Source organism: Carlito syrichta, unplaced genomic scaffold (assembly GCF_000164805.1).
Source record: "Carlito syrichta isolate Samal-C Ts95f unplaced genomic scaffold, Tarsius_syrichta-2.0.1 Scaffold315828, whole genome shotgun sequence".
Classification (NCBI taxonomy): Eukaryota; Metazoa; Chordata; class Mammalia; order Primates; family Tarsiidae; genus Carlito; species Carlito syrichta.
Window position 1 is genome coordinate 13,066 of NW_007259924.1, and position 12,941 is coordinate 26,006.

Below are 12,941 nucleotides of genomic sequence, written 5' to 3' on the forward strand. Positions count from 1 at the left end.
GCCTGGGCAACAGAGTGAGATTCCGATTCCAAAAAAAAGAAGAAATTGAAACACCTGAATGACCTTGCTGGTAAGTTTATTTATGACAAAATAGGGTCCCTTTGGCGTAACTGCCTTTAGTTCACTCTAGATTGACTACTTTCTTGTCTATAGCCGTTAAATAGATGTTTCTTGTTTTTTTAGAGACAGGGTTTTGGTCTGTCACCTAGGTTGAAATGCAGGCTCAAATATAGCTTATTCTAACTTTGAACTCCTGGGCTCCAGGGAGCGTCCCATCTCAGCCTCCCAAGTAGCTGGGGCAATAGGCATGTGCTACCACATCTGGCTAGATATTGTGTTTCGAGTCCACGGCAGATTACCATATAAGTAAGTGGCAAAGCTTGTCCTTCTATTTTACAGCGTGTTTACCATCCATAGGACACAAATCTATAGTGTATGTCAAACTTGCATACTTGTGTATGTCTCCATATATGCCTTGAGAAAGGATGGCAAGAACATAGTCATGTTTAATTTACTTTTTTTTGGTTTCATACATTATCTACCCTGAGCACATGCTACTTACAGAGAAAGGGAGCAATGACACTCAATTCCTACCTTAACATCCTAAATACCTATTAACACCCAAACTTCTCATTTGCTTTACAAAACCCCCATCACACCCTCAATTTCTTTTGCCCACGTATATGCATTTCTGGACAACCCTGATGTTCTCTGAATATATTTCAGCTTTCAGATCTTTATATAATGATTCATCTCATGTGCTCCTGAAATCAGTATTTACTTTTGGAAACTTAAAAATATCACCAATCATTAATCATTAATCCCATCTTTAATAAGCACCCACAGAGTATGTGTAATTGTTTTATCTGATTAAATGATTGTTCGTAGGCTGTGGAAGGCACATACAGGAAAACCAAAAAAAAAAAAACCACCAGAATAAAAAAAATTGTGTATTTATTCTTACATGTTGAAACTTCAGTCACCTTCCAAGTGCCCTCAATTTGATGTAATACACCTATGGAGACCTTTTTCCACTGCTCAAAAGTTTATGAACTGATCAATTTTGATGCTTTTTAATAGCTTTTCTTTTGAGTTGAAGTCTCACTCCTCACCCAGGTTGGAGTGCAGTGGCAAACTTACGGCCACCACAGCCTCGAACTGCTGGGCTCAGGCGATCCTCTCGCCTCAGCCTTCCAAGTAGCTGGAACTACAGGTGCACGCTACCATGCCCAGCTAATTTATTTATTTATCGTAGAGATGAGGTCTCATAAAGTTGCCCAGGCTGGTCTCGAACCCCTGGGCTCAGGCAATCCTCTCACCTCAGCCTCCCAAAGTGCTGGGATTACAGGTTTCAGCCGCTTCTGCTGTTTTGTTTCACCTCTTCCACATCCGCAAAACATTTTCCTTTGAAGACTTTTTTCATCGGGGAAACAAAGATTGGGCGAATAGGGAGGGTAGAGCATGGAGGGCTATGCCATTTTTGGTCAAAAATTGCTGAACACTCAGCACAGTGTGGGCAGGTGAGCTAGTAAGTCATCATGAAATGGGCAAACGTGTTGAAAGAATCTAAGTTAACTGAAGCTGAACACAGTCTCTCACAATGCTAGCTGGGACACTGATGCCAATGGGTTCCTAGAAAGCTCATTTAGTGGAGGGAGCCTGTACTACAAGGGGCGCACCCTCCAAAAGATAATTCTGCCTTTTTTCATGTCCTACCTTGTACTTTCTATTTCCTAAGCATAAAGATTTAGCTCTTTTGCAAAAAATATTCAAAGATGACTTTCTCCAAAAGATCACCAAGCCAAACATTTGGCCATATTTTTATTTACTACATATACTATAAACATATACAATACATGCTACAAAAAAACTTTTTTTAAAATTTAACTGTCAAGAAAGTGTATAGTGTTATAATACAATGGCACATGTTCATATTTTATTTCAAATTGGTTTGCTTATCACCTATTTCAAACCATTAATAGTGAAATGTTACTTGTGGATAATTAAAAATTATCTATTTGCATTATTAACAATAAACAACTCCAACAAATTAATAAGAATTAACCATGTCAAATATTAGTATCCAAAAAATGGGCTTTTGCAGAAATGATTCTATAAAATATAGCAGCCAATTTCAGTTTACTTTGTTCTGTGACAATGTACATATGCATTTGAATAGGATTCTAGCATTTGCTTTCTTTTGGAAGATACTTATAAGAAGTCCTTTGATTTCTTGAGGTCCAATAACTGCCACACCAACCAAATCCAACCTAACAGTTCATGTAATGGCTCTGGACAACCGGTTGTTCATTGAAAAATCCTTAGGATTTGGGTAGAGTTGCATGTTCCATTAATATTACATATGATGAAAAAAGACATTACAAGCCAATATCAAAGTCAAAGGCAAAAGAAAATACAAACATTCAAATCAGTTGTGACAAGGTTTTTCTACAAATATTTTTGATGCCATACTTTCAGGAAAACAAGGTGTATTTGAATTTTACAGTATCTATGCTCTAACTGAAAATTTAACAAAATAGTCAGATGGCAATTACGTCTAGTATTGCAAATCTGTTCATTCAACATTACTGAGCACCCACTATGTGCATAGCACTGTGGTAATATTTTAAAAGTTGAGTATTAATGTCTTTATCAAGCATCACCTTAGTGAGGTAAAAATGTTAAATTAGCGTCAACTCATTAGTTTGCTTGTGGTAATGCAAGTAATCCTGTGCCAGCTGGCTTCCCTGTGCCATATAACTAGCTTCTTCACTCCCCTCATTCACCCACACAAATGTCTGCACATCAACTGTGTGCCAGACAATGTGCTAGTCACTGGAATACCATGATTTGGTATATGTTCAAAGAATGCAAATTTTTCATATTAACCTATACAGGACAATTAGAAAGGTACATTATTTTTCTAAAATGAGGCCCAAAGCAAAGTATAAGGTGTTTCCATTGGTCATACCACACCACAGACCAGTAAGTGCCTTTAAAGACTGGCAACTAACTTTGAAGGTTTCATGCTGTAGTCTAAATAGCCTAGATCGTTTTTGGTCTCATAGGTCTATTCTTTGGAGCACCTGACCCCATATAAGCCATTCCATACTTAAAAAGGTTTGTAAACTAAACCCGAACATAAAGAGCCAAAAATGAAGGCAGTTTATAATGCAATGAATGTATTCAAGCACTACACTGCCCATGTGAAATGAATAATACTTAAGTAATTCATGATTGGTTCAAACATTTTTCAAAGCACTAACCCCACCCCCAAACTCATGTAATTCTAACTTGACTTTTATACAAGTTGCACATAATGCAAAGGGCAGAATTTGGCCCCCAAACCTTCCATGGAATATTTTAAGTGATTGGTCCTTCCACTCCAAGTAGAATCTAAGAATTCCAAGAGCCTCCTAATAGGATACCAGCACTTAGGAGAAATGGCCCTGCTGGATCCCATTAACCAGGAGTCTATTTACCTGCTGTAGCAGGGTGACCTACTATGACCCCTTGGAGGAAGGCAGAGAGCTGGGAGTTTGGCTGTCCACTTAGTGAATCCAATACTGGCTTAAAGCTATGCACTGAATAAAGTGCTCTGCACATCTTGCTTCTTATCTGGAATGAAAATACACACTTATCTTAGGAATTAACCTACATATTGGGTGGGAAAAAAGAATGACAAAGGTTGAAAGAATCCCAAGAAAAAGTATGAAGCATTGACTAGGAAGGAAGACAAATGCCTCTAGTAGTGTTCTTAGAAGTCTCAGGATTTGAAACGTCAGAATGAGTAATACAATGGTCATGTTCCATAAATGAAAAAGCAATCCCACTGGGTACTATTCACACAATGCATGGTGTGTGATTACTTCATGGGGGTGGAAGGGAACCATCTACTGCCATTTGATAGTATGGCTTCAGAATGAAAACAAAACCATTTGATACATCAGGGTAAGTAGTGTGTAACACTCCTTTCCTGTCCACCAGTTATCCACAGGTTGAGCTGCATTGCCTAAGAGAAAAGAGGCAAGACACCTATCCTTCTAATACACACAGGCGTGGCCACTACCAGCTAGATCGCCAATTCAGAAGTTAACACACAAGCCCTCCAGTTTCGTACCCTGAACACGGTAAATAAGACTAGGAATAGAGTAGTTCAGTCTAAAAAAGATCACAGGTAACAGAATGCTTATATAAACTAGACTGCTTTGACATCTGTAAGAAAATCGTATAGATGGCAGTTGGAAAAAAATGAAAAAGATTGTTCCCATCTGTCAGCAAAACTGTTGAGCTAGACTCAGCTGAAGTCCTCATCGGGATTCTGTTGATCCAGCAGACGGACATGTGTGAATGGGAAGTGACCTTGTTTGCCATTACACTCCCCTTCCCACTGACCACTCACATTAATCTTCGTAACCTTTACCAGCTCACCGACCTGCAGGAGGAGAATAAGGAGAGCACTTTATTTCCAGTTAAGAATGCATGCTGAAAAACTCCATTCTCAGGTTAGGCGTACCCTGCCCACATGATTGCTCTAGGGCTGATGTTACAGAAACAGTTATTTACTGCCCCCCCCATTCCAGCCCCCAGAATGATTACTGTGGTTAATGCAGGCAGAAGGAAGAAGTGTTTTCAGCAGCGCAGAGAAACACAGAATACAGAAAGTAGAAAGTATTCTAGAAAATAATACTTTTTAGAAGTCTCAAGTTTCTCTAGATGAGCAATTTCAATTTAAGTGAGCCAGTATTCCTTTTCTCTGTACCCTCTACCCTCAGCTTGCTGTGGGGAAACTATCTGCTCCATTCATCGGCACTTGGCACAGTGCAATCCCCCCAGCCCACTCACACACATCCTAGCCTCTTATTGCCTGCACAGGAGGCAGTCATGGCAGCATACTTCACTTGATCCTAGAAAATCGAGTGTTCCCATCACCTTCACATCAAGGAAAGCCTTCTCCCACTTGCACAGGTATAGGCCCAAATTCCAAATCTCAGCAGCTCCCTGCAAAGCCCCCACCTTCTTTGGCGAGCTTTACTTGATGGGCTACCACCTGCCCGGCTTGTCAATCCCACCATCCCATATGTTGCTCCCTCAATGCGATGTGGCACCTGATCATTATCCAATGAGAGGACAAAACAAAAAAACTCAACTGTCATATTTTGGTTCTATTTAGAAAATATCTCTTGTTGTGACATCAAATATAAAGTTGTAACCATCTAGGAGACACCTCTATCCTGCTATGAAATTCAAAACAAGGAATTCAAGGAAATTCAAGACACACCTGTCATCCTAGCACTTTAGGAGGCTGAGGGGAGAGGATTGCCTGAGTCCAGGGGTTAGAGACCAACCTGGGCAACATGACAAGAACTCATCTCTACAATAAATCAAAAAATTAGTCAGGTGTTGTTGAGCACATATAGTTCCAGTTACTTGGAAAGCTAAGGCAGAAGGATCATCTGAGCCCAGCAGATTGAGGCTGCAGTGGCCGAGAGCATGCCACTGCACTCCAGCCTGGGCGACAGAGTGAGACTCCTGTTCAAAAGACAAAACAAAACAAAACAAAAAAGAAATTCAAGACAAGGTCAGTCAGGCCAGGCGCAGTGGCTGATGCCTGTAATCCCAGCACTTTGAGAGGCAGAGGTAAGAGGATGGCCTGAGCCCATAGGCTCAAGATAAGCCTGAGCAACGTAACATAGTGAGAACTCATCTCTATAATAAATCAAAAAATTAGCTGGGCATGGTGGTGCATGCCTGTAGTTCCAGCTACTTGGAAGGCCAACGTGGAAGGATCGCTGAGTGCAGCAGAATGAGACTGTGGTGTCTGTAAGCAGCATGCCACTGCACTCCAGCCTGGGCATCACAGTGATACTCTAACAACAACAACAAAAAAAACTGAGTCAGATGAATAGATTCACCCTGTAGCAAAATATCGAACAATGGTGAAATAAGACCTTAAATGTCATTGGCCTAAATAACTTTATAATCACTCTTTAATTATCAACATTTGAACTGAGTATACTCTGTTCATTTGGTTTTATTAAGTTAATAACTACTATTTATTGAACCATTATAGAGTAGTACAGTAGAGGGCATTTTGTATAAATTATTTTCTAGTCCTCATAATAACTGCAAGACAGGAATCGTTTTCATTTTACAAATGAAAAAATGTGTGCAGAACAATTACAAGATATACTGAAGGTTGTCACAAAGCCAGTGACAGGGATGGGATCTGAGTCCAGAATCATCTAGCTCCAAAGCCCATCTATACTCTTTAGACCATACAAGGAACTTACAAATTATTTTCCTGGAGCCATAGGGATTCCCTAAGAATGTCTGTAGGCCAACTACCAACCAAAGTCAATTCAAGTCCAAGCCAGGTCCTCCTCCAGAAACAACCTGACATCGCCCACAGATGGAACAGAACTTGCCTATTGGCCTGTTATTTCCTAAGGAACTATCTGAAAACCAGAGGTCTAAAGACGTTGTAAGAGTCATAGGATGCTGAGAAAAGGACAGAAACAAGGGAATAATAGAAATAAGATACAGAGTGAGGAAAAGCAGCAGCTCAATCTGCCAATATTGTAAGGAGTAAGGCTGATGATGATGTAAAGGGAGGAGAGGGAACGAAGCTATGGTGTGCCCACCTTTGCAAAGATAAAGTCCCTATAGGCTGTTAGCACCAAGATTCTCTGTTTACTCCCAGTAACTTTCCAATTCAGTTTCTGACATCCAAGTAGGACAACTATAACAAGATCTTTATTTTTAATTTTTTTAATTTTTAATTTTTATTTTTTGAGTTGGAGTCTCACTCTGTCACCCAGACTGGAGTGCAATGACCACTCCCGGCCACCGCAGCCTCGAACTGCTGGGCTCCGGCGATCCTTCCACCTCAGCCTTCCAAGTAGCTGTAACTACAGGCGCACACTACCACACCTTGCTAATTTTTGATTTATTGTAGAGATGAGGTCTCGCCAAGTTGCCCAGGCAGATCTCAAACCTGTGGGCTCAGGCAATCCACTTACCTCGGCCTCCCTAAGTGCTGGGATTACAGGCTGAGCCACCGAGCCCAGCCTATAACAAGATTTTCATACAGTCTTTGGGAGAGAGGAAGACCAGGATGTCAAAGTGAAGTTTCACCTTGTAGTAAAAACAATCTAAAAGATTTCTTTTATCCCCAACCTTAGTTCTCTGACTTTATCTAACCTGTTCCCTTCTTGTTACAAGAAGCCAGTCTTAACACCAGCCTCCTAACATGGGACTACTTAGTGAATGAAATTTTCGTTTGTGACCTGTCAGCTACTCTTGACTCCACCCTTCACACACACACCCACCCTTCACACACACACCCACCCTTCACACACACCCACCCTTCTCACACACACACACACACTATGCCCACGTTAAGGGATTTAATGCCTCTATGATGCTAGGAACTTGCTATGTTAAGGTCAATTACATCAAATGCAGCCTTCTGCCCCTCATTTTTAGTATTTATTTGGTCCTGTCTGTTAAATGCTTACATTATATAAAGTGCTCTTCTGAGCCGGGCTTGGTGGCTCAGCTTGTAATCCCGCGCCTTTGGGAGGCTGAGGTGAGTGGATTGCCTAAGCCCATGGGTTCGAGACCCGCCTGGGCAGCGAGACCTCATCTCTACAATAAATCAAAAAATCAGCCGGGCGTTAGGTAGCGCATGCCTGTAATTCCGGCTACTCGGAAGGATGAGGCAGGTCGAGGTTGCGGTGGCCGGGAGTGGCCACTGCACTCCAGTCTGGGTGACAGAGTGAAACTCCAACTCAAAAAAAATAAAAAAGAAAAAAAAATAAAGTGCTCTTCTGGTAGCCGGATAAAGAGTAATATAAGATGTATAAGCTCATGTCAAACATTTAAATTGTCTCTCAGGTTAGGCTCTCCTCTAGTTGAGAGCTAAGGGGCCGGTTTCTTTCAAGAAGCTGGTCTGATGACTTCATGTCTGTCTTCCCTATGATTCCCAATATTTGCTATAGGTGAATCCCTCATTTTACTCATTTAAAAACACACACATAGGACATGAGGAAACATTCTGGAGTGCTGGAAATAGTCTACACTTTCTTTTTTTTGAGTTGGAGTCTCACTCCGTCGCCCAGACTGGAGTGCAGTGGCCACTCCTGGCCACCGCAGCCTCCACCTGCAGGGCTCTGGCACTCCTTCCGCCTCAGCCTTCCAAGTAGCTGGAACTACAGGCGCGTGCTATCACGCCCGGCTAATTTTTTTTTATTTATTGTAGAGATGAGGTCTTGCCAAGTTGCCCAGGCGGGTCTCGAACCCATGGGCTCAGGCAATTCACTCACCTCGGCCTCCCAAAGCACGGGATTACAGGCTAAGCCACCGAGCCTGGCAGTCTACACTTTCAACTGGGTGGTTATCATACAGGTGTATATTTGTGTAAATTCATCAAAGTATATACTTAGAATTAGCATATTTTACCAAATTTGTGTGTGTGTGTGTGTGTGTGTGTCAAGGGTCTCACTCTATCACCTAGGCTGGAGTGTAGTGGTACCCTCACTCGACCTGCTGGGTTCAGGTGATCCTTCTACCTCAGCCTTCCAAGTAGCTGGAACCACAGGAGCACACCACCAGGCCCAGCTAATTTTTTGATTTATTGCAAGTCTTGCCAAGTTGACCAGGCTGATCTTGAACCCCTGGACTCTAGCAATCCTCTCTCCTCCACCTGCCAAATTGCTGGGATTATAGGCATGAGTGACTCAATGCACCAGGTATCCTTTTTTTGTGTCTCAGTCTCACTCTGTTGCCCAGGCTGGACCTCCTGGGCTCAGGCAATCCTTCTGCCTCAGCCTCCTGAGAAGCTGGGACTACAGGTGCATGCCACCATGACCAGCTAATTTTTTAATTTATTGTAGAGACAAGGTCTCACCAAGTTGCCCAGGCTGGTTTTGAACCCCTGGGCTCAGGCAATTCTCCTCCCAAAGTGCTGGGATTACAGGCATGAGCCACTGAGTTCAGCAATACCTCTCTCTTCTCCCAAAAGCACTTTGGGAGGTCAAGGTGAGAGGACTGCCTGAACTGGGATTACAGGCATGAGCCACTGAGTCCAGCAATACCTCTCTTTTCTCCCAAAAAACACTTTGAGAAGTCAAGGTGAGAGGACTGCTGAGCCTGGGGGTTTGAGACCAGCCTGGGGAACTTGGTGAGACCTCTTCTCTACAATAAATCACAAAAATTAGCCAGGTGTGGTGGCGTGCATCTGTAGTTCCAGCTACTCAGAAGGCTGAGGTGGAAGGATCGCCTAAGCCCAGCAGGTTAAGGCTGCGGTGGCCATGAGTGTGCCACTGTACTCCAGTCTGAGCAACAGAGTGAGACTCTAACTAAAAAAAAAAAAAAAAGAAAGAAAGAAAAAAGAAACCATAACCCAAATTATATTAATTTTTCAAATTCACTATACAAGAGACATCAGGAAACTGTGTGATCTCCTTTGCTGGTGCAATCCCAGGTGACTGCTTTTCTAGTTCCTGTCCCTACTATCTAACCAGAAAGACATCAACAGCTGCCAGCATTCCTTCAATCCAGACTTGCTGCAGGATTTCAGTGATCTTAGGACAGGAAGCACACACAAATTTAATTATAAATAAGACAAGGGAAAAGCAAATACAGAGAAACAATACAGGAGCTTTGTCTTCAAACATTTTGAAACGCACCAAAAACACATTTAGTAAATATTTCAAGATTTAGCTGGAGGGAGGAAAAAAAAGCTAAGGAAACGACAGCGACCAAAGGCAGAGGTCAGCAAAGAATGACCCATGAGCCAAAGCCAGTTTGCTGTTTTTGTAAATAGTTTTATTGGAAAACAGCAGGCTTACTTACTGTCTAGGGCTGCTTTCTTGCTAAAATGGCAGAGCTGTGACAGAGATCTATGGCCCTCAAAGGCCTCTACAGGAAGTCTGGGGCTCGGTGGCTCAGCCTGTAATCCTGTGCCTTTGGGAGACTGAGGTGAGTGGATTGCCTGAGCCCGTGGGTTCGAGATCTGCCTGGGCAGGCAAGACCTCATCTCTACAATAAAATAAAAAAATTAGCTGGGCGTGGTAGCACACGCCTGTAATTCTGGCTACTTGGAAGGCTGAGGCAGAAGGATCGCCAGAGCCCAGCAGGTCGAGGCTGCGGTGGCCGGGAGCGGCCACTGCACTCCAGTCTGGGCGACAGAGTGAGACTCCAACTCAAAAAAAAAAAAAAAGAAGTCTGCAGACCTCTGATCTAAGGAATAGGTAATATTTAGGGCCCATCTACAATCTTGCAAATTGGTGGAAATAAATAAGGACAAATTCAGACTTAATGATTAACTTGCCTCAGAGATAGACTCAAAACAGGTATGGACTGTATTGGTGGAAAGGTACAGGTGTTTGAGGTTGGTTCTTTTTTTTTTTTTTGAGTTGAAGTCTCATTCTTGTCACCCAGGCTGGAGTACAGTGGCACACTCATAGCTATTGCAGCCTCAACCTGCTGGGTGCTGGGCTCAGGCGATTCTTCTGCCTCAGCCTTCCAAGTAGCTGGAACCACAGACACACAACACCATGCCCAGCTAGCTAGTTTTTGTGCTTTATTGTAGACACGAGGTCTCACAAAGTTGCCCACTGGTCTTGAACCCCTGGGCTCAGGCAATCCTCCTGCCTTGGCCTCCCAAAGTGCTGGGATTATAGGCTTAGCCACCGTGCCCGGCCAGTCTTTTGAGATTTAACTGGTAGGTTTCCAGTGAACAGAAAAAGCATCCCACACACTCCATAAAAACAGGCCTGATTCTAGTCAAAGTCAGAAATGATTAACAACTGATGATGACTGAAACTAAGTTTCCCATCCCCTTGCTGAGTGGTGAACATACATAGTACATGCATTTTAACTCAACATAAATAAATGTCTAAAAGTTAATACAAGCCGGGCTCGGTGGCTCAACCTGTAATCCCGTGCTTTGGGAGGCTGAGGTGAGTGGATTGCCTGAGCCTGCAGGTTCAAGACCCGCCTGGGACTTGGCAAGACCTCATCTCTACAGTAAATCAAAAAATTAGCCAGGCGTGGTAGCGCGCACCTGTAGTTCCAGCTACTTGGAAGGCTGAGGTGGAAGGATCGCCAGAGCCCCAGCAGGTCGAGGCTGTGGTGGTCAGAGCGTGCCACTGCACTCCAGCCTGGGCGACAGACTCCAACTCAAATAAATACATAAGTTAATACAACAAATTCGACCTAAAATTCACAAAAAGTATAGTGTCTGAGGCATTGCAGTGACCACACAGGGATGCCATGAAGGGTTTTAAATGTTTGAGGGAAACACAACAACATTTGACATCTATGATGCCATGTTAACTACCAACTCAAGGCAATTTCCAATTTTGACAGTAGATCACAATACATTCCTTTCCAAGCTGTCATATCTTTGTAAAGCTGGGTTTTGGAGGCTGCTATTTTTTTTTTTGAGTTGGAGTCTCACTCTGTCGCCCAGACTAGAGTGCAGTGGCCACTCCCGGCCCCTGCAGCCTCGACCTGCTGGGCTCTGGCGATCCTTCCGCCTCAGCCTTCCGGGTAGCTGGAATTACAGGCGCGTGCTACCACACCCGGCTGATTTTTTGAATTACTGTAGAGATGAGGTCTCGCTGCCCAGGCGGGTCTCGAATCCGCGGGCTCAGGCAATCCACTCACCTCAGCCTCCCAAAGGCGCAGGATTACAGCCTGAGCCACCGAGCCTGGCTCTGGAGGTTGCTATTTAAAAAAAAAAAAAAAAAGGTCGGGCTCGGTAGCTCAGCCTATAATCCCAACACTTTGGAAGGCTGAGGCAAGTGGACTGCTTGAGCCTGCGGGTTTGAGACCAGCCTAGGCAACTTTGTAAGACCTCGTCTCTACAATAAATAAAAAACTAGTTGGGCATGGTAGTATGCACCTGTAGTTCTAGCTACTTGGAGGGCTGAGGCGGAAGGATCGCTGGAGCCCAGCAGGTGGATGCTGGGGTGGTAGTGACTGCACTCCAGCCTGAGAGACAGAGTGAGACTCCAACTCAAAAAAAAAAAAAAAAGGTAGGTACCCCAAGAGAAAAAGGTAGGAAATGAGGGTGGCAATATAATGTGACCCCAAGGTCTGAGAAAGTAAGCAGTGTGCAACACACTTCACTAGTTAATTAGTTATTTAATATTATAATAAAAATACAATTATTTCAATTATTTTTTAAATGGCTACTAAGTTTTTAGAATATAAATATTTAAGTTGTTTAGACCTAGTTACTTCATAAGATAAACTGTTAGGTATTTATTTTGGCCTAGGGGCACTAAAGGTGCTATGAACCAAGAAAATCTAGAATCTCTGAACTACACTGCTGTGGTTGACAGTGAGTTCTTCAAAAGTGGAGATATTCAGGCCGGGCTCGGTGGCTCAGTCTGTAATCCCAGCACTTTGGGAGGCCGAGGCAAGTGGATTGCCTGAGCCCGTGGTTTTGAGATCCAACCAGGCAACTTGGCAAGACCTCATCTCTACAATAAATCAAAAACTAGCCGGGTGTAGTAATGCGCCCCTGTAGTTCCGCCTACTTGGAAGGTTGAGGCAGAAGGATCGTCAGGTCGAGGCTGTGGTAGCCGGGAGTGTGCCACTGCATTCCAGCCTGGGTGACAGATGAGACTACAACTCAAAAATAAAAATAAAAAATAAAAAGTGGAGATATTAAAATGTTAAAAAATTATCTGCAAAGATACCAGAGGGCCTAATTTCAATGTCTGAGAGTTGAATTTGTTACTTCCAACGTTCCTTCCCATAGAGATTCTATGATTTGAAATGAAGGAGATGTCCAAAGAGGGTGAAAGGTAGAGAAGGAAAGTAGATGGCTGGCTCAATGAACACTACAGAAATCTAGAGCTGCAGTTCCAGGGAAAGACAAACATCAAGGACTTGCTGTTCATATTCTCATACCTTCTGATCTC

At 43.1% G+C, this 12,941-nt stretch overlaps 1 protein-coding gene across 2 annotated transcripts in view; it reads right to left on the reverse strand.

Annotated features, from left to right (window-relative positions):
• Window positions 1-1,784: 1,784 nt before the first annotated feature.
• The window catches only part of CRK (CRK proto-oncogene, adaptor protein), a 34,704-nt gene continuing 23,547 nt past the window's right edge, over window positions 1,785-12,941 (reverse strand). For both annotated transcript variants that reach the window (XM_008073360.2, XM_008073359.2), the window contains exon 3: window positions 1,785-4,435. In XM_008073360.2, coding sequence (XP_008071551.2) covers window positions 4,428-4,435 — 8 coding nt within the window. In that variant the 3' untranslated portion in view covers window positions 1,785-4,427. The remainder of the gene's footprint in view (window positions 4,436-12,941) is intronic.